Source organism: Brachycentrus maculatus, unplaced genomic scaffold (assembly GCF_059751285.1).
Source record: "Brachycentrus maculatus isolate JH-2025_06_01 unplaced genomic scaffold, ASM5975128v1 h1tg000357l, whole genome shotgun sequence".
Lineage (NCBI taxonomy): Eukaryota > Metazoa > Arthropoda > Insecta > Trichoptera > Brachycentridae > Brachycentrus > Brachycentrus maculatus.
The window spans coordinates 508,942-532,665 of NW_028281106.1; the positions used below are offsets into that span (position 1 = coordinate 508,942).

At 35.3% G+C, this 23,724-nt stretch overlaps 1 protein-coding gene across 4 annotated transcripts in view; it reads left to right on the forward strand.

Moving 5' to 3' along the window:
• Positions 1–23,724, forward strand: part of LOC148303691 (TRPL translocation defect protein 14-like) — a 48,237-nt gene that overhangs the window by 3,346 nt on the left and 21,167 nt on the right. For 2 of the 4 annotated variants that reach the window (XM_088269550.1, XM_088269553.1), the window contains one exon: positions 16,933–17,001. The exons of the other annotated variants lie outside the window; for them this stretch is intronic. In XM_088269550.1, coding sequence (XP_088125676.1) covers positions 16,933–17,001 — 69 coding nt within the window. The remainder of the gene's footprint in view (positions 1–16,932; positions 17,002–23,724) is intronic. 4 annotated transcript variants of the gene reach the window in all.

Here is a 23,724-nt window from a genome sequence, read left to right on the forward strand (position 1 = left end):
CAGGAGGGCCATTTAAGTCACTTTTGCTTGGCAAAAAATAAACATCAATGCAGTTAGTAATTTTTAACAAGTCAATATGTTATACTTCCAAGTTTAAAATGCTTTGGGATTTTTTCAGGGCAATATTAAGCTAGTAAGATATTAAATAGTCGATGATCACGGTTTTGTAAAAAATGAACTTGGTCATTTACTCCTGTATGACTACGATATATATTTTAAACTCGAGTATCTAATTCGTATAAAAAAATTATACAGCAAAATGCTAAACTAGTATGTATATTATATTTTTGATCAATTATTATATGTGAACGAAGTTTGTTGATGTCAGTTATCGGCAACATTTTTGGTCTGCAGGCCAATATCAGTATTAAATTGGTGTTAGCAAAATAAAAATTAATGTAGCACGTACTTGCTAGTTTGATCATAATAATATAATAGCAATATTATTTACTCCATTGTTAATAGTAACCAAGGGAGTTATGAAATATTTGTTTGAAAATTATTATTCATTTAAAAAATTATGTAATTAATTTTTAAAACTCGTCAGCGGAGTAATATAAATATAAATTTTATCCTAAAAAATCCTGCGGGCCATTGGTTGCCCATGACTGATGTTGAATCATAATTGGTGTATTATATCGATGGCTCAGAGTGTAAACTGCCAACTCCTTGAAGGATATGCGGTTTTACACTCTCAAGCCAGCGATATTATCTTTCATTAATATATTTAGTTAAAAAGTAGTCTGAATAAAATACGCAGTAGTTGTACACCGCATTATTTCAATAAGTTTTAATTTTTATTATATTTTATTGTACAATGTATACAATGCTTGCTATACGAAAAGTTGTCACTAGACTATATTTGTGTCGCCTACTTTCAAAATACGCCAGATTCAATTTTATAAGATTTTAAAATACATATATGCTATCGAAATGCCAATTATGGGTTTTATTGTTTAAAATAATTATATACTTGAAAACCCTGCTGAAAAATACTTAAAAACAGCGTTGTATTTCAAATTTCGCAATATTCATGGAACTTGCCTTCTGACCCATATCGGCTAATCAGAGAGCGGGGATAAGTAAAAAATTAACATGACGTCATTATCGGTTTGAATCTTGTGTTTTTTTTAAATGCTGAATAATTTTCTAAAAAAGTGGTAAAATTCTCTATTTCATAATATTTTATCTAAAGATAGACAAATCTTTTCAACATAAATGTTACCCGGAGAATTTCGCATTTTTTTTGTAAAATCGACTTACATGGATCTGGCGGATTTCGAAAGTAGGCGACACATTTGTATTAAATCAAATACGTAATTTACTTACGTCATACGTTTTAAATATCATTAATTAGTTTTCGATTAAGTATATATAATTTGAAAAAGAAAAAAACACGTTTTAAGGTGACTGAATATTATGAAAATATATTTCGAAAAACATTGTATCATTAGTATGTTGTATTTTCTTATCCGATTGAAATAAAATCCGGAGTGTATGGTTTCTGTTATTTTCATATAAAATCGTAATTTATACGTTGTATATTTTTTCTTTGAAGATTATGAGAAAAATGGGGTGCGTTTGGGAAACGGTTGCGCGATCGAAATCCTACAATTGTAATTCTTTGCTTAACCCGTTGGGTGCGGCGTACGCGCCAGGCGCGTATGTCTGATAACAATGAGTCAAATGGCTTAAAAGTATCATCATAGTTAAAAGCATACTCTTTACAGTCTTCACACAATATTGTTTGTTAGTGTGTAGTGACTATTAATTACACATTAACATAACATAGATCAAGTCCTTTCGACGACTCATGTATATACTCGCTAGTCTTAAAGCGAGGATAAAAATGAGCCGCGCATGAATGCTACACACAAAGGGAACAGTGTATACCATACAAATGTATATATTTTTTTTTCATGTTTTTGACACATCGACTGCCAAATTAGAAAAAATGCAGTGAATGTATTAACGTTTTCGTAATTTAGTTTTTTTTACATCATTTTGAGTGTGTCCAAATACTTGTTCACGGGTCAGGATTATCTCCAATTAGGAGTTATTTTTTACATAATTTTTTGACATCTCAAAATATGATTCGGACCTCACATACAAATGGAAGAGTTTTTGTTTGACAAAAAGCTTGCCTCATCCCACCATAAATGTCTCTAGTGAAGTCTATTGAATTCAAGGACTGTGTTTAGAGTTTAATCGATATATCTCTATCGGGTAGAATTGGTGAATATTACACGTGTGTAAAGTGATCACTTAAACCAGCCTATGACGGTCGTGATCCCTGTAAATGCCCAGACTTCCATAGTTTTATTTTATAATAGGAACGAAAGACTTATTATCAGTGGGAGTTATTATTGTCCGTTTATTTCGGGAACGTATTCGCGGCCACCGATCCGACAAAACACCGTTATTGGATTTACACGATACAACGAATGCAAATAATGTGATCCAATTGCTACATTTACGCTACGCTGGCTTTCAAATGGCTTCCTCTAGCCTCAAATGCGCCTCACGGAATCCCAAGGCGAAGGCTTATGTACAGTAATAGAATCCATGTTAAATCACGATCCTATAATAATGATAAAAAATAAAACGTTGGCATAAATGGCGACATTTTGGTTATATTTTATCGGAGGGAACCGTTTAATGTTAAATATTGGTTTTTTCAGCGAGTGTTTTAGTCTAGATTTTTTCACTTAAGGCTGAGATCTCAAACCGTCTCGAACTTTCAAATTCAGAACTCGAACGGTGGCGCTAGGAGCCGATCGTATCTACGCACGATTTAAAAAATATATATTTTGCGATTTGATTTAAAAAAATATATATAAGTACATATATAATAATAAATAATAAAACCCTTATCCGCACCCCAATGGTGCATAGGGCACTGCTTCATATAAACGCAGTGTTATCTTGATCGTTTACAGATGGAGGAAAGGTGATCAGCCCTCCGCTTCAGGTACCAGTCCAGGGTAACATTGAATAAATATTACAGTGAAAAAAATCACTTGTATTTATTTGACCCCCCCGGGGAATCGAACCCGGGACCTCCAGAACGGTAGCCGAGCGTGCTGACCATTACACTACGGAGGCAGACATATACTGAAAAATATTTTTTATATATTTTTTTAATCTTCTTACCTTTCAATATCTGTTTTCTTTTCAAAACCATATATTTATTTCGAAGAAAAACTTTTTTTTAAATACATAAACTGTATTTAAGCAAATGATTCAATCACCTCAAGTAAAACCCGGGTTTGAAGAAAATGTCGTTGTGATTTATCTTATATGGGGCCTTAAAGAGTAAAATCAGTCACAATTAGGAATAGGCTGTAAAGTTTATAAAGTTGGATGCTAAGTAGGAACATGATAAACAGTATTGCATAAGCCGTAGCTTCACTCAGAGTCACAAGTCAGAGTTAAAACTGATTGAACCAGCCTATGACAGGTCGTAAGCCCTGTAGATACTCCATATTCTTCTTCGTCTGCGTTGAGATGTCAAAATGTAAAAATGCATTCTATTTAAGTGCAGCAGACGATTTGTCACATTCTCGTTTAACGACGTTGATTACGCATAGCTGTTACACGAGAACGCAGCCATTTCTCGGTCGCCGATTGTCGATTCGACATTCTGAGAATCGCTAAAGAATGGAATTCGACGACAATCGACTTATCAAGTTCGTGTTTACCTTTTACAAATCGCGCATACCTTTTTTTTAACCGTTTGGCTACTAAAATCCTTTATGTCGGCCTTTGGTATACTAGCGGGAGATACCGGATCCGTCGGATCTGACGTCATGATATATGACGTTGTATACATTTAGTTGACTAAACTCAGAAATATTTTTGTCACGCCGAAGCTGAAATTCAAAAACTGATTTGTTTCAACAATGCCACAGAATGTTTAGAAATTATCGGAAACATTTTACTTTTGAATTATTTATGATTAAATCGCAGTATTTCTAGCATTGTAACCCTCAAAGTCCCGGTAGCCAAAGGGTTAAATTAATGAAACAATTTGATCGACGGGGTAATACGAGAATCAAGAGTAGTAACGATTTATTTGATAAGCTGTCTATGTTTTGGTCAGATCCAATACAAGCTTTATTAAACCGGGTCTCTTCTTGCCTTCAGTCGTTTGCGAGTGATTTTGGTTGGTTATTAGTCTGCGAATCTCTCCTATACGCGCATGTGCAGGCTTGACTTTCCACATTTGTTTGGAATAAAAGGTAAAAAAAAATATGAGGCGAATGTAGTTGGAAAAAGGTGCAGAGAAAGACTGAGGAAAACTTGGCATGATCAGGTATGTCAAATACATGAAAGCGGCCGGGTCAGGAGTCTAAATAATCGGCAGGTGTGTTTGAGGAGATGCATGAATGTGTAAGAGGCAAAAAATGTTTGCAAATATAGTGTAGTATGGCGTTCTATTCTCTCTACTTACCCCTGCGGGGAAGCGGCGTTTTGTTAGAAAATTAGTTCATGTATGGAGTGAAGCATGGATCTGGCAAAAGAAGGATTGCTATTTCACAGACATTTAATATTTTCATTGCTTCACAACCATTGTAAGATTATACATATTAGAAATAATGTGATCTTTCTATTTTCTTTGTTTGATCAGACTGAACCATAGCAACGCGTGTGTGGTACAGCTAGTATGTAATAAATCAACCGATTCTCACAGTTTTCAGATTTTTTTTGAGTTTGTTATGCATTTTTTACATTTACCTTCCCTATACTTACTATCCTACCTACAGACAAGCCTGTAAATGTATAGTCTTTGCGGGTTCATCTTTTAGGAGTGACCTTCACTCGTTTACGAGTGATTTGAGAATTAGCCTGTAAATTTATTAGCGATCTTGTTATTCTCACGCGGAAGAACTGTAGACGTGTACCCGAGTAGTCACTTAGTTACCTTCGCATTTCCCTTGTATCGCCTGGGTTACCGGAGTCTTAGGTCACGGGGGAGGGGGGTCAAGGGCACGGGGAGAGCGTATTAGCGACCCCCACGCCCGCGGACACCCCCGTTCGACCCCTGGGCCCCCCGACCGCGCCTCACGCGGACGCGCGGTTTCACAGTGATCCTCGATGATTTCAGTCGAGGGTTTACGCACATGGCGGATATTGATGAAAAATACAATTGGACCGTGTTATCAAGAAACCATCCAACCCACAAATTGGCATGCTGAGATGATTGCGTTAGAACGTTTTCAGAATTTATAAACTGTTTTTGTTTTGTGTTTTTTTTTTACTTCCATATTTTTCTTCATCTTTGATGAGATGTCCAAAAATAATATGAAAATTAACTCCTATAATTGGAGATAATGCAGATTTGTGAACAAGTATTTGGACACACTCAAAATGTGGTTCATAAAATATGTACATATAAAACATCACTGTTTATTGTTTTGGCATTTAATTTGTAGAACTACGTAATTTATATTTAAAATGTTAAAATCAAACACTGATTTTTAGGGTCTACTAATGTGTATATTTTATTTTTATAAATAATAATCGAAAAATCGTGACAATTGTTTCGCCTTGTTAAGGCATTATCAAACTTCTGTCAGTAGGTCACCATGTAAAATGGTAGAATTAAGTTTTCATAGATTAATTCAACCATCCGATCGCTGGTCGTAAGCTCCTGCTAATTTACAGATTTCCATATTCTCACAAACCTACAAACTCGGTAACTATTTCGAAATGGAGGCGGACTAAATTCCGTATCAATAACATTAAAATTAATGAATATAAATTAAATTCAATCATCACACGATAAAATCAGTCAGAAATCTCATTCGAATCTATATATGTTAATGTTTACGAAAATATTGGAGATTATAGACTATTCACTCAGACTTAATCACCGAACGATTTTCCACTGATTGAAGGCGATGATACGATGTAAGTTTTAAAATGACTCGTTATTTATTAGAATTTGTTACCAAATTCTGCGAAGCTCGATAAGATAACCGACTTTTTAATCAGACGGTGTTTTCACGCGCCTGAAATCCACCGCAATATCAATGTATTGTGTCCCATGAATTGCGTTATGTATTTCATCACTGGTTCTCAATTAGTTTGCGCACCACTTCAAGGAATACCCCAAACTCGAGCGTCCCTTTATATTAAAAAAATACACATATTTATTAGTTGCCTTAATTTGCAAGAAGATTCTCCATGCCTATTATGTACAAGGATTTGTAGTATATTCTTTTGTATCTTAAAAATTACAGTAAAGTGTATAGTATCTAATAAATTAATGAGGTTGATCTCTAGAAACAGTGCAATAGAAACAATGGATTCAATATCTAATATCAATCAAGATTTGTCACTAGTTCATTTATTTGTCCTAGTCGTCTTGTCATATTTCTAAATAAGACACCACTAAACCTGATGGATCTTTATGCCCTATTGCCTCGTCTATTTTTTTCAACCACATACCTTCTTTGGCACATTCTGTTTCAAGTTTTAATATTCCTTTTTCGTACTCAAATAAATATTTTTTTTTTCAATTCGACATCTCAGCATAGGTGAAGAAGAATATGAAGGTCTTGATATTAACAGGGGCTATGACCTGTCATAGGCTGGTTTAGTGATCGATTTATACACGTGTAAAATACACCATTCTACCACACTACTATTTTTTTTGGAACTGATACATATCTCACAAGTCTTATGTTTGAGTTACGGCAGCATCTATGGTTAGTTTGAGAAAGCTTTTATTTAGTAGAGACCATTTTATTCAGATGTATGCAAGATCCTAACCGGATTATTTTACATACTGGTAGGCGCCTGAAAACATAATTGAAATTTTTATGCAGCTTATAATTTTAACCGTTATTTTATTCACGGCATTTCGGGTGTGTCCAAATGCTTATTTACAAATCTGGGTTTCTCCACTCAAGAGTAATTTTTACATTTTAACATCTTAACACAATGTTGCGAAGTCAAAATGTAAACAAAAATAAGTGGAGAAACATAGTTTTGTGAACAAGGATTTGGACACTTCCGAAACGTTGTGAAATCAGTTTTTTTAAACATTTATTACCATCAAGATACAGTCGTAATTACGGTGAAAATCAGTTAAATGTGACAATTGTTTTTTCTTTACACAACTCTGATACAATGATAACACCGATCGATTAAATATATTTCGGCAATTCGTCTGCGTAATTATTTTTTACTGATTAAATTATCTTAGTCGAGAGATTGCCGCGCGAACCACTGATTGGGAAACACTGTGTTATATGATACGTATACTTCACGGGATTAACAAATAATTCGTACTCATACGCGTCGTTTGCTTTCGATATTTAATATTTAGACAGATGTTTAGAGGCTTTTCAAATACATACCCCTGAAACATATCAAAGAAAACGTACATATGTACATAATATATATGTACCTATATACAATGTACGACGTTACATATAAAAATATTTTTTCTCTATAGAAAGACAGTGAGTAAGAGGGGGAGAGGGGGGGGTGGGAAGCGAGCTGTGTGTGTTTTTTTTTAATATATAAATTTTTATATTTTAGTGATCTTTTTGAAAATTCACTGTACTTAACTGTTTTTCAAGTAGCAGATTATATTATGTATAATGTATGGGAGTGAAGCATGGAGTTGGCAAAAGAAGTATGAAAATAGACTGAATGCATTCGATATGCGATCCCACAAACGAATGTGCGACAAAACGATGTATGACGTTCGAATGGTGAAATAAGGAAAGAATGCAATAGGCAAGTATTTTCAAAATTAATTATCAATAAAATTGAGAAAATTAAGAAAGGTGTGTTGAGATGGTTTGGACACGTGGAACAAATGAGCGTGGAAAGAACTGTAAAGAAAATTTATGAGGCGAATGTAGTTGGAAAAAAGGAGCATAGGAAGACCGGGGAAAACATGGCATGATTAGGAATGTCAAATACTCGAAAGCGGTCGGGTCAGGTCAAATACACTCGGTCGAAATATTCGACGGGTGTGTATTAGATGTAGGAATGTGGAAGAGACGAAGAATGATTGCAAAAAGAGAGGAGTGTGGCGTTCTATTATCTCCGCCTACTCCTGGGGAAAACGGCGTGATGGTTAATAAGTAGTTAAATTAGATCATTTTATATATTTAAATACAGTTATTTTGGTATTGTAGGTACGTGAGGTGTGCAGGGCAAGATGGCCTCATTTTTATACAGTTTAATCCACAATTACGTGTCTCATGACACGGGAGACCTTTCTAAGCAATTGCCAATCGGAAAACGAATCTCATTTGTATAGAAACATCCCCCCGTGGATAACGCTCACCCTCTGTCCTCCCTCGTAATTCCGCCCAGCGTCATTTCCCGTGAGTCGAGGCGAAGGTCAGTGCGAACATGTGTGCATATTATGCAGGTTTGTCACTGCTACCGGAGCGATTTCAGTTTCCAATACCGTGTCAGCCAGGGTTGCATTCCGCTTGCGGAAAGTGCCGATATTAATTGTATTACGGAGCAAGCCTGTAGGAGCAATTCACTCCAAAGTCAGTTCGTGTCTGTCGTTTTGTGTTTTGGCTGTCAATATTTGATGTAATGAGATGATACTATGAAAATTGTAAATTAGTTTTTATTTTTAATTATTTCTTTCTCTTTTTGTGTGTATGTTAAATAATAATGAAAAAAAAACGTATGTAAAACGACTCCACCGACAATACACATAAGGTGGCTTGGTGGGTCTCTGCAAAAAAATGATAATTATATTTATCAATGTATATATTTACATAGTTAAAAAAAGGTATTTTCATATAATATTCGACAAGAATCAAAAACGGTTAAATAAATTAAAGTAAATGTACGATCACGTGCAGTGGGTCGTTCGGATTACTGAGTGTTTTGAGAAAAATTAGAGAAGAAGAAGAAAATTTAGTTTATGAAAATGCTCTTTATTTAGGTACTGAATAAATGATTTTAAAATGTAACATTTTTTTTATTTTAGCCTGATAAAAATCTGATGTTCAAGGGCTAAATCACGCATTCGTCTCAAAACCATAAATTCCTCAGTGTTCTATTGTTATTGGAAATCTCGCTTAACACAACGAATTGCGACTGCGTTCGCTATCGGTTTTCGACACGTGAGAGTTGAGCACCTGTAATTTTCTCGAGAATCTGAAGATTTTAACAGAATAAAGGTGCGGACCGCCGTAATATGTTTTTCCTATGGGTTTTTCTTCACAAGGTTGAATTTTAAAAGGCGATTGTGAATACGCGCATGAGTTAATTCATTGTATCGTGAAACTTAGTACTTAGACAATACTGTCAACATTACTCTCTTAAACATTGCTTGAAAAGGGTGTTTTATGGAGTATTTTAACGATAATATGATTGCGGACTTTGGTGCTTTGTTTTTAGTACCCACTTATTATTTTTCATTCTTATCTTATTAACACGTGGAGGGTAACGCTCGCTGTCAATATTTAATTTCACCGTTTTCTGATTCTACGTTACCCACACAAGTATTCAAACAGTTTCTTCAAATATCAATAATAGGTAACGTACACCTTATCAACTCTTGTTTATGATCATGTCTTGGTTGTCTTACAAATATAATACAAATATTGTAATGATGTTCGCATGGTGAAATAAGGACTTACATCAGTAAAAACGGTGTTAGAAATCTAATACAAATATTGTAATGATGTTCGAACGGTGAAATAAGGACTTACTTCAGTAAAAATGGTGTTAGAAATATAATACAAATATTGTAATGATGTTCGAACGGTGAAATAAGGACTTACTTCAGTAAAAATGGCGTTGGAAATATAATACAAATATTGTAATGATGTTCGAACGATGAAATAAGGACTTACTTCAGTAAAAATGGTGTTGGAAATATAATACAAATATTGTAATGATGTTCGAACGGTGAAATAAGAATTTTTGGGTAATATATCCAAAACAAAACAAGGTTTTTGTTGGATTGAATTCTACATTTATTTATGTATATCTTAATACGTGACGCGTTTCGTCTTCTTAGGACATTATCAAACACTATTTGTATTGAGTGTTTGATAATGTCCTAAGAAGACGAAACGCGTCACGTATTAAGATATACATAAATAATGTAGAATTCAATCCAACAAAAACCTTGTTTTATTTTGGATATATTACCCAACAATTCAATATGGAATTCTACCAACTGTCTGCAGTTACAATAAATAGGTGAAATAAGAACTTACATAAGTAAAAACGGTGTTAGAAATATAATACAAATATTGTAATGATGTTCGCATGGTGAAATAAGGACTTACATCAGTAAAAACGGTATTAGAAATATAATACAAATATTGCAATTTGTAATGTAATAAGTTCTGATTGATCTGATCGTGCCAAGTCTTTTTCGGCAGTCCTCGTTCTGTTTTCCCGCTCACATTCGCCACATATATTTTCTTAGTCATTCTCTCCTCATCCATTCGCTGCACATGTCCATACCACCTTAAAGCACTCTTCCTTATATATAATACAGTTAATCGCAGATATTTTAGATTCGTGGCAAGATACAGTTAGTAAATACATATCAAAATGCGCACGTTTTCTAAATTACGTAAATCGTATTGTAGAAAATGTCAAAATGCGTTAGTAAATAGATTTTGTAAATAGTATTGTAAAATCAGTATTAAACGACAAAAAATACACATTTCTCAATAGCGAATCGGATCAGTAATTGATTTTCTTTTGAGAATTCCAATAAACCTAACGTGGCAATAATGTAATACCTGTGCTATACAGGTATATCATATAAAACAGTCTTTACAGCTCTATTAGTGCGGTGTCGGGGAGATCCACGTGGGTTTAGCGTTCGTTGACATGTGTTGCTTACGAGTGATTTTTTTCACCGAGATGTCGTCATAGTCTGGTATTTACATTTGCCATTTAGGAAATTTGATGTGATCGCATTTTATGTACTCGTAATTCCGAATTTCGCAAATTTGATATCTATTTGTCTAAAATTCAACAATATCTTTTTCTTCTAACCCTGGTCTGCACCTAATGGTGCATAAGGCACTGCATCATATAAATGCAGTGTTATCTTGATCGTTAAAACGTGAAGGAAAGGTGAGCCCTCCGCTTCAAGTACCAGTCAGGGGAAATATTGAATAAATATTAGAGTGAAAAAATCACTTATATTTATTCCCCCCCCCTTTGGGAATCGAACCCGGGACCTCTAGTACGGTAGCCGAGCGTGCTGATTCAACAATATAGTGCCGGAAATTTGGCTGATTCTCACATTGTTGCCGATTATTTTTATCTCTTGTGTTCAAAAGATAATAATAGTGAAAAAAAGCTTATTTTCGTCGGCAAATTTATCGCGCTGCGTAAATAATGAGGTCTGGCTCTCCGAGCGGACTTCGGTCCAGCGATTTTTAAAGCTCGTTTTCAAAAATTGAATCTCTGCCAATGTTCGCTTTCCTCGTGACTTCGTACGTAATGGCAGTCTCCTCCGCTGACGTGATTCGTTTCGGGGGCACCATGCCTTCCGCTCATTACACCGGGTCGAGCATTATGAAGATATCTGTATGAATTCAAACGGGCGAGGGCCGGCAACATGCCAGCCGGTGGGCTGCAGGGGGCTCGGAGGGGCTCGCGCGAGCCCCTTGTTAAATTTGAATTGGGCCGGCGAGGCCCTTTTAATATGAAAATAAATCAATTTTCTCTGATTACATCAGCACATGAATGCAATTTCAGTGGTTGGTTTGAATGATCTATGTAACAAAACTTTGTTGCCTTTTGAAATTTCTCGAGAAATATATTTCTTCTTCTTCTTCTTCTTCTTATTGTAGGCCTTGCGGCCTGTTTTTAAGAGGGATTAGCCTCCTGCGCTGTCGATTCCCAGCCATCGACCCATTTCTTTGGTGGTCTGCCTGGGAGTCGTCTACCATAGAGTTAGCCGTACGTGCGATGTGGGGGAGTCTGGATGGTTCCATTCTACTCACATGCGTATACCATTGTCTCCTTCGTTGCCTTCCCCACCTAACGACATCTTCGATGTCGCATATTTCCCTGATCCTGGCATTTCTTATTGTATCTCGAAGACTCTTGCCTGATATGCTTCATTTCTGACACTCTAAGCGCGTTTTTTGTGGCAACTGTGTCTGCTCTACTTTCGATTCCATACGTCATGATGGGTCGGATACAAGTTTTTTAGATCTTGATTTTGCTGCCGGGAAATATATTTACTAGGGGTAAATAATATAGACATATCTGTTTTTTTTTCATTTTTTGAATCAAAGAATTCTATCATAAAAAAATAAGTCATATTTATATTTAGTCGTTTGATGTGCATATTAAGTTTTTTTTTAAAAAATATTATGGATTTTGGATAGTTATAACAAAATTAAACACCTCCCTCCTCCACCCGCGAGCCCCTTGGTAAAAAATTGGCAGCCCACCCCTACAACATGCCATTCGTTCCTACAATCTATTATCTGGGAAATATTTGCGAAATTATAACTCGTCTCGTAAAATGTATTATGGTTTTTAGCTGTAGACTATCGTAAACCGTAATGATTATAGTTTCAGAACCCAAACGAGTGGAGGTTTATTTCTTGTACTGTATAAACAGCCTTGTTTTTTGTACATTAAAGGTTAATATAGTTTTACGTGGATTGACAGCAAAAAACCTTCAAAAACGAGCGAATAAAATGTATAAGGAAAAGGAAACGTTTTTATTACGCAAAACGTTAAAAATTAAGAAAAAAACTCAGTTTTACGTATCATTTTTTTGTTGTTGTTACAATGCCGTCTGTTATTAGATATTGCAGGTGATTGGTTAGTTTTCTGTCGTTCTTTATGATCCGTTCACATACATTGATCCGAGTTACCGAATCCCTAATTTCAGTGTCTCGTGTACCCGTTCACTTTGTTACTGAATTGCAGATTCATCTATTCACCGATACACTGATTATTTCACGATAGCAAAAAGTCTTGAACATATTTTTTTTGGTTTTTGTCGTTGAGATCGTCACAATTTGCCACAAAAACCTCCCCTTCGCTGAGGGCAGAACATTCTGAGCGAAAAGCTAAACAACGTAAGATGTCATGATAAGATTTGTGATTAGCTCACTCCCCTCGCTGGGGTGATTTGTCCGAAGAGAGAGAGATCCATCGTTCAATTGAACCGGTCTTAGTGAACGGATCACATAAGTGATAAAGATCCGCTGATGCGGATCTTCTGAATGACCGGATCTTGCCAACTCTAGACGATCAGATCATATGCCGAGCTGCGTCGCGGTTCGAAACATCGCCAATATACGAGTATAGTAACCAAATACCCATAAAATGCTATCACCATCTGATCAGCCGACAAAATGGAAGACATTTTTTGTTTGTTTTTCCATTTCTTCCTCTGTCCTGACTGTGTCCCTTGGGGTTGGCAGTACGAGCCGGTACTGCTACCCCAGCTACCCTGCCTACTCACGCGATGCTTTCCGTGATCCACGACAAATTACTATCAGTTTAATGGACCGAGGTATTTAAATTCCGATACATAATTTATATTCGTTCTAATCAAATTACTTCTAGTTGCGTGTCGACTACCCACTTCAATTTTGCATATCGATCTATGATTCCTAGATTGAAGACGCACATCTAGAGAGAAAAAAACAATTTTAATACTAACTGAAATAAAACCTCCATGGTAGTTAAGAACTTCTATTTGTTATTTGTAATAAATTCCCTGTAATTTGTAATATTTTTTTTAACGTTTCAAATTAGTCACGATAAGTTTTGTACCGACATTTCTTGGTGAAACTGCTTTTATATAATAAAATAACTATGTATAACATAAATATAAAATAGTTTTTTTTCTACATTTATTTTATTTGGCCAATGACCGGGTTCCTTAAATTCATTCAATTCAAATTCATGTCATAAAAATTATAAAAAATCTTATTTTTTAATCCCTGCTTTTATTTATTCAATGACTTATTTGTGACATAGGATAGTGATGAGTGTTTTTTTTGCCTAGAATTTTCACTCATGAATTACAAGAAATTATAGTAACTAAACATAGACAATAAATCCATTGATGAGTATGCACAGACTATAAAACTTAAAATAAAGTTAAGACTAAGTAGGGCCATGATAAGCGGTGTCGCATAAGTCGTAGCTAGATTTCAGAGTCACTTGGACTTTTGGTAATTTTAAAAATGACTTGGGATAGTCGTGCATTCGGCTGACGAGTTTATTGATCTTCGGCCCGCCTCGGCCCAACATTCTGCTGTCGTGTACGCGTCAAGTGTTTCGCAACACAATTATTGTGATTGATAATAATAATAACGTATTGTTGGCCAATATATATTTGGTATTGCTAAATAGTCGCGGCGAAGCGCGGATAATTGTGCCGCCCACAGCAGGCGAGTGTTTATTTCGCGAGTAACATGGAGTGTTTTTTTAGAGATTTGTTTTTTAAACTGGGAACATATTTTTTTTGTTAAAAAAATATATTTCTCTGAGCCTAAGCGGCTCATTAGAAATAGGTATCAAATTGTGGTAGAGTGGGTTCGAACCGAGAAACTCTGACTTTTGAGTCTGCGACACTAACCACGGGACCACAACCCGACACAACACATTGTTTCTACGGACTGTCAATTTGACAGTTGACTGTTGATTTGTAGTCAGTACGTTTTGCCATTTCACCATGAATGGACTGAATGACCATTATGCGCGTCGTAGGTTCGGTGAATGGGCCGAAAACAAAATTCAGCTTGATCCTCTTTTTCAACGCAAAATTTTGTTCACCGATGAGGCACATTTTCGGTTAATTGGCTATGTCGATTAGCAGAGTATCCGAATTTGGAGTGGAGAAAACCCAGAAGCCTTTGTTGAGACGCCCTTACATCCGTTAAAAGTCACCGTTTGCTGTGCTTTATGGGCAGGTGGAATGATTGGCCTATATTTTTTTAAGAGACGATGCCGGCCAGAATGTTACGGTCAATGGAGAGCGCTATAGAATTATGATTACTAATTTCTTCGTACCTCAGTTGAATAGCATTGATGTAATAGAACTGTGGTTTCAACAGGATGGCGCAACATGCCATACGGCGGGTGCCACCATCCATTGATTACGGGAAATTTGAATTTGTATACCTCTAAAAAAAAACACCCTTTACATCGCCGGCTTGGAAATCCACCCAAATATTCTAACTCGTTCTAAACACAGTGTATCGGGTGCTTATTTTTATCTCGTTTGTATTTTTCACATTCTCAGATAAAAGCTTATGTTGGGACGTAATTATGCATAACATTCCTGTCGTTTTAAAATATTTTTTTTTCCCTCTTGTCGCATTTTAAAATGTCCGCTGAATGTCGAACGGTGAGGTTTGTTCTCAAAGGACGACCGGCACTTTGTCTATTTTTTAATATTAAATCAAATATATTCGAGTAAATACAATACCTGTGCTCCGTATTTAGTATTTGTCCGCCTCCGTAGCGTAATGGTCAGCACGCTCGGCTACCGTACTGGAGGTCCCGGGTTCGATTCCCAGGGGGGGTCAAATAAATATAAGTGATTTTTTCACTTTTATATTTATTCAATATTACCTTGGACTGGTACCGGAAGCGGAGGGCTGATCATCTTTCCTTCATGTGTTAACGATCGAGATAACACTGCGTTTATATGATGCAGTGCCCTATGCACCATTGGGGTGCGGATAAGGGTTTGAATGAAAATGAAATGAAGTATTAAGTATTTTGCTGAACATAAATTCTAAGCTGTCAGCAGTTTAAAGTTTTTGGAGAAATATTTCATAATGGCGGTAAACAACTTGTCATACTATTGATATGGTATGACGACTATCTTCAATCTGCGACAAGGCACGCCAAACTCTTACTAAAGTTATATTATTATTTATTATAATTTTTTACTGCCTGTGCCCGCGTTGCCGTGTTGCTTGTTGGGTATATTTAAGCATTTTCATTGATTGATTCGGCAGTCACTTTGTGGTGAAACCTATCCATTTTTATGAAAACGATGCGGAATGCATCGAAACACGTGTCACAGTAGATTTTAAGAAACAGTGGTATTTACTAAGTAAAACATTAATTAAAAATATTTAAGCAGCTGGCATGAAACACGCTGTCCGCCATGCGCAATGTTAAGTATTGCGTATGTTGCTGTTACGTTCAACAGATGGCGCTGCCATTGCAAAACCCCCCCCGAAAAATAAACAACAAATTTTCAGTCAATAAAAGAATTACATTTTTTGTAAACAATTTTTTCTGCACTTTAAATATTCATCAAATTTGAAATGGAACTATTTTTTGCCAAAAATTCTCAGCATTAAAATGGGTTTATTCTAGATGACCTTCTATGATGATCTTCTAGAGAGAAAGAGAGAGAGAGAGAGCATGCATCTAGGCTTCCTGACAGATCTGCTCTTGCTAAGCAATTTCTTTTTAACTAAGTTGCGAAATTTATTGAAAATGTGAAACAATATAAAATTGTATCCCGATTTTACTGTGAATTTCCATTTAAAAGCTTTCAATATACCTGTCACTGCCAATCTAAATAAATACAAGATTGTAAGATTGTAAGTTATAGGGGGTTAATTATTTTAAATTGAATTAATTTTCAGTGACTCACTTCAGTCATTTCCGCTGGTTAAAATGTAAAATTACAATCCTCCGATAACACGGTACCTATCTCAACGTTATAGGGGGGTTTACTGTACATGGACCAAATTATCTCCGACACGCGCTGTAGCGGGTACGCCGAGTCGAAGAGACGAGCGGAGGATAGAGCCGGGTGGAGACCGACCACGAATGAAGCAAACCAATCATCGCGCAGATTGAAGAAGAGTGTCAAAAAAAGAAGAGTTATTTTTGATATTTTTTTTTGTTTGTGTATGGGTGTTGACATGTCCAGGCAGGGAGATACGGTGTGTGATGTTACAGGGCGGGGGAGGCCGGCGGGGCGGGAGGAGCTGTGCGCTAACTGCGCCTCCAGGGCCTACTCCAGCGAGGGTGAGTCGCAGCGGGGTGGGGGTGGTCCCCACACAGTACACCCAACACGTGTTGCTTTGTCTGGTCGCTCCGCTTACTCTCGTAGGCCGGTCGCTGTGCACCATACATATTACACGAAATAGCATTGATCAAAGGCTTCAATTTTTCTTCGTCATTCGTTTTTTGCTGTTGTCTAAATTCAGATTTTTTACGACTTCAACCCTGTTATGTTAGCCGCCATTTTGAACTGTGCCTATTTTCAATGTAAGGTTAAAATTTGTAATGTTTATTAAACATGTAATTTTTTGGTAAGAAGCAATAACTACCATCCAACTGAAAATAGATAACGATATAGGTCTGCATACAGATTTTTTAGGACTCCAACCCTGTTATATTAGCCGCCATTTTTAATTGTTCCTATTTTTAATGTAAGGCTAAAATTTGTAATGTTTATTAGACTTGTAATTTTTTTGGTAAGAAGCAATATCTACCAACCAACAGAAAACAGATAGCGATATATATAGGTTAAAGTTTAAAAATAATTGAAACAAGAAACCTTTTTTTGTAGTTTATTTGGCTGTTTGAAATTAATATCTTATCTTGTGGAAAATTTAGTTCTCCGCGACTTATAAATTTTCATCTAAGATTAGTATTTAGGTTGGTTGAAAGATATTGTCTTTTAGCTATACGCCCGCCATGGTACACACATTCTGTACAAGACGTGTAATAAGTAAATAAATATTAGATTTAGAACTGAAAAATACTAAAAAAAATAGAATCATCTATTTTTTAAGACCTAAGAGAAAAAAAATAGTGATCAAAGATGTAACGATGTCCTTCCCGCTAAATATCAAGCACTTTCTACCGTTAAGTTCTCCAATGATCAATAAAATATTTGAAAAAATATAACAAAAATAATTGAATATAATTTATACTTGAAGCACTAACTTTGTGATTTTCTATTTTATAATTAAAATGTAACTTTGTTTTAAAATAAATATTTATAGTGATTTTAAAATAAAGTTACATTTTAATTATTAAAAAAATAACTGAGTATCAGAGATCATTAAATAGCGTTAATTTACATCATAATGACAAACAAAAAAAAGACACAATTCAAAGAAAATGTTGCAGAATACATCGAAACACGTGTCACAATAGATTTAATGAAATAGTGGTATTTATCGAGTAAATTTTAAATTAATAAAAATATACAGTCCCTGCCAGTTTGGATTTTACAATTTTCAGTTTAAAGCTTTGATAATACGCTCCGCCAATGTGGCGTCTAACGCAACAGGGTTGAGGTCCCAAAATGGGCTTAGACATCGAATGACCCCAGACGATTACAAAAGAAAATTGACGAAACTTGATCAATGCCATTTCGCCAATTTACACTGTGAACAGCAACTGGTCTACTGGTATTGTGTACCCTACTAATCCACTATTCTATCCCATTTCTTCCGGTTCTTCCGTTTCGTCCGTTGTCGTCCGGTTTGGGTAGAGCCTCCCCCGCCCGCCCGCCCCCGCCCCGGCAGATTTGAGAATAATAATGATGTCATTCCGTGCTGTCGCCAAACCGGAGTAAACTGGCTTCCTCATTTCCATTCGCCATGTGTAGACGGCCATCCATCTCTATACGGATTCATTACACTAGTCATCATCGATCATTCTGTTATTGGAGAAGCCGTTGTGGACATCGTTGTTGGCGTGTTTCAATTGGCTTCGTAGAAATTTTAATATCATTTCACGCTGTGCAATTGTCAATAAACGCTAATGTCACTATCCCCTTTTAGTTGTCGTAGCATTTGGCGAATAGGTAACCGTTCAATATTTAATTTTTTTTACAGTCATCTGCGTATGGAGAAATTCTTAAAAATGACAAGCTTTTTACGCGAATATATTTTAATACTTGAGCGTACACAGGTTAGGTGTCGGAATAATCGGCAGATATGTATGAGCAGGCATGGATGTGGAAGAGGCGAAGATTGTTCGCAAAGACAGATCGGTGTGGCGTTGTATTCTTTCTGTCTATACCTGCAGAGAAGCGGCGCGATGGTTAGTTAGTCGGTCGAGTAATGAGTCCCAGATTATACCGTTACTTTTTCGCAGAAGTACATATTTCGTATTGTTGTAATTATTTTCTTCTACATAAAAAAAAATGTACGCAAAAGGTTAATTAAGCATTTCAAATATGTGAAATTCGATATTCTTTTCACCCTTATCCGTACCCAATGGTGCATAGGACACTTCATCGTATAGATGCAGTGTTATTTTAATCGTCAAATACACCAAGGCAAGGTGATCAGCCCTGCGGTTCAGGTACCAGTCCAGGGTAATATAAAATAAATATCATAGTTTAAAATGACTAATATTTATTTTGACCCCCCTGGGAATCGAACCCGGGACCACCAGCGCGGTAGCGTAACGCGCTAATCACTACGCTATGGAGTCAGACAGATACGATATAATATGTGAAATATAGAAATATTGATAAAATTACAGATTTGATATTACTGAAAAGTTCTACCACCATCTATGGGCACTTGGACGATTCACGTATCCGATATATAGTAAAAAATACATTAGATGTATTGGAAGAGATTACACTCGATAGGATTATGATAGATGTTTTTAATTTAACAGACTGCTGACGGTAGTAAGGTAATAATAATAAATATTAATACGGGCCAATCTATATACGTAAAAAAACATAACTTCAAGGGCGCCTTACAATTTACGTATTTTCTCGTTTTTGCGGTTTTACATTCGCACAATTGGAAGAATCAAAAGTAAAGTTAGACCATTAGCCGGATTTGTATGTTTTTTTCTTTCTTTTCTTTTAAAAGTAGCACAACAGACGAGCTACTATATTTGGATAACAATAACTTCAGTGTGTGGAGTATTTATTTTGTTGTATTAACATTTATCGCTGTTTTTTCGACTAACATCAAATTTCAAACAAAGGACCCTTGTCTGTAAGTTTTTCTTTGTTATTCGTTTGCACGTATAGCGGAATTCAAACGGACGAGAGAACATGGCGTCGGTTTTTGGGAAATGGTTTTTATGAATGTAATCTCGAAATTAATATTTACTACCTTTGATGTGTAAATATGGTGCGATGATGGTAAATTGATTACGTTCAAAATATTTCAAATTCAATCCACATTACTTATGTTTAGATTATGAATAATACGATTTTTTTTCCCATCCTTACGAAGGATATGGCGGCCTATCTATTAGTTGAGTTTTATGTAATACTCTCCTTATCTTTCAGCGTTCACTTTATATAAAACTGTTTGAAAACACTACTTTCTGACTACCGGTTTCGGAATAACCGTTCCATCGTCAGGTCAAATGTAGACTACATTTGACCTGATGATGCAATGGTTATTCTGAAACCGATAGTCGTGAAGTAGTGTTTTTAAGCGGTATTACACAAAGTGAACGACGAATGTTATTTTTTTTTTTATTTAAAGAGAAACGTTTGTGTATTTATTATTTACACAAATATTTCAATGTCATACTATTTCTGTGAGCCTAAGCGGCTCATTATTAGAAAAAGGTATCAAATTGTGGTAGAGTGAGTTCCAACCGAGAAACTCCGACTTAAGAATCCGCGACACTAACCACCGGACCACAACCCGACAGCATATTTCATTTTTTTTTTACCGTGCACAATATTATAAAAATAGATTGTAAAACGTGTTTTTAGATCGCTTGTCAATTTACAATACTAAAAAAAATCGCATTCTCCAGTTTTCCAAGGTGAGGATGAATAGTCAATTTAAACCTGTTTTATAAAAAAAGATGAATGAAATTGGTGGTTTTTCTATTTTTGGTGGTTTTACCACATTTTTTCAAATTTGACGTCATTCGCTCGGGTTTATCGGCTGAATTACAAAGGCGTCACTATATATTTTTTAAAAAATCAACCTTAAAATTGTAAAAATTTTCACATTGTAATAGTGGCTCTCCCATGTCTGTGTACATTGGTGAGCTTTTCTTTATGCACAGATATCTGCCTTAAAAAATGTCTTATTTATTTGTTTTAATTATTGGGCAGATAGTGCTTACGCACATAAGTGGGGAAAATATAGTACGAATAATTATAATAAGAAAAGTATTGTAAGTAATCACGATTCTGTACATTGATGATAGCAAGGCATAGGGAGTAGGATCGGGTAAGGAGTTGAGGAAGAGAGGATGAGAAAAGTAAGGCATATTATAATAGACAGTTAGGATTCTACGGATAAATAGTGATAAAGGTTACCAGAGCTTTTCGTGTGGATATGAAATTAGTAGAGATTAAAATGATTTTTTCCTTCAAATTGGACGTTGTACAAGAAATTGGACGGATTCCTTACAAATCAAATTTGACGTTTAACAAACAAAATTTGACGTTTTGCTATGTATTTTATAATAGTTTTTTTTAAACATATTTAAAGTAGTGCCCGTGATTCAGAGTAGTATTAAAAATCTTGTCTGAAAACTTCACAGTACACATCACGCGCACATACTATGACAGCGCGCCGCGCTGGCTTGCCATCTTGACGACTAACGCACTTGCTAGTCTTAAGAATAAAATATGTGGGGAGGTATTTACACTGATGGTATATGTAAGTATAACTTACTAATATAAATATATTTTTTTTTATAAAATACAGTTTAACGTCCAATTTTATTTGAAAGGCGTCTAATTTGGTTTGTAAAACGTCTATTTTGACGTGAAAAACCTCTAGATATCCAGTGGATAATCCGAATGCCCACCGATGTGTGCGTCAATGCGCAATTCACGTTTTGGTTCTAAAAAACACATTCTAAATATTATACAAACGTTTCATTCGTACCTACTTATGTATCAAAGACGTTGTTTACTTACGTATCAAAGAATACAACACAAGTATGAAGATATTGCATTCTTCTCTGACATTGAAACAACTGTTGTTAAAAATAGGTAATCTCACTTCAAACAGCGTGAAAACTTGAGCAAATATTGTAATTTCAAGCCGAAGGACAACTCTTCCTCAAAATGTAATATTATCAGTATCGTGAGATCGGAAAATAACATATGTCTGCCTATCAATGTTGCCCGCACCTTATTGCCATCAAATAAACACTTGAAACTTGCAACATGTTGGGCGTGTCCAAATTCTTGTTCATAAATCATGGTTTCGCCACTTAGATTTTTTTTAAAGAAATAACCCGCAAAGCCTTTATTAGAGGCTTGTCTGCAGGTAGGATAATAAGGATAGGGAAGGTAAATGTGAACTAGGGATAATTGAAAAGATTAAGAAAAGTTCCTTAAGGTGGTGTGGACATGTGGAGCGAATGGACAACGAGATAATGACTATGAAAGTATATTTGGCGAATGTGAACGGGAGACAGAACGAGGACGAACGAAAAAGACTTGGCACGACCAGATCAATCAGAGCCTAAAATCTGGCGGTGTCAAAAGTCTACGTAATCGGAGGTCATGTATGACTAGATGTAGTGACGGAAGCTAGGAGTGTATGTCAGGACAGATGAGTGTGGCGTTCCATCCCTACCCCTGCAGTGAAAAGGCGTGAAGACAGTACTAGCAGTAGTGCATCTGAAAATAAAATTAGCGTTGTCTGATAGATGTTCTCTATGAATTTCTTAACTACAGTAAAATGTATTATGTATGTACGGTAATAAGAATGCTATTGTGTATAACGCCATATTTTCTTTAAATTTAGTTGGCAAGTCGAGTAACCCGTAATTAATGATTCAATAAATATTATTAATTGCATAATTTAATAAAACACTTGCCCTCGCCGAATGGTGCCAAATATTTTCTCTATGATATAACAAAAACAATACGTATAGGGGTATGAAAATTATTTTATTTCGTCCCAAATAGTGATTTATGATTTGCATAAAAATCGATGTTTTTTCGTTTTTTTTTCGATCAAATATAATTATTAACTGTGTTCGATTAGTATTCGTCATTCGTTTCTAATATACTGACGAATGATGCAAATTTATTCGTAATAATATTCGCCTCGCGACATCGACGTAGGTATCAACAATTTTGTAAATTAATAATAAAATTTAGAAATAAATTTTTCCTTCAGTGTCAATTTTTTTCGCTCCATTTAAGAGTATTTTTTTCATATCAGTATTTCATTGATATCTCAACATAGATAAATATGTTTATTGATATCGCTCACTTCTTTCAAGAACGTCATAAATCCAAAATCGTCAATTTTCAGTTGTGCATGTTTTCGGAATGCCCAGAAAATGTACTATATCCCAGCGAAAGCGGCATATTTTTAACATAATATTTACCCGCTACAGGGCAGAAAGTATTATTTTAGCATTTTGAAGGAAAGGTATTGTTTAATTATTTTTTTAAATAAACTAAAAATTTTTAAATGGAGAAAAAACCTTCAGGTTTTACCTGATAAAATCTGTTGCACAGTAAAAAGTTCAATAAGTGGCTTGATATTTATTTTTAATACATTGTATTACATTTTAAAACTTTAAAAACGTTCTCCTGTAAAATCAAGTTTTTTGATTAGTGACGTTCTTGAAAGGAGTGAGCGATATATTCACGGCCATTTTCTACAAATTTACACGAAGCAGTTTTAAAAATATGGTAAACATTGCACAAGTAGTAAAAACATATAAAGTTAATAAAGTAGTATGTGCATAGTAAATACAAATATAGTATTTTTTTTTGTTTAAATTGATATGTAAAAATAGTAATAAAAAAAACAGATT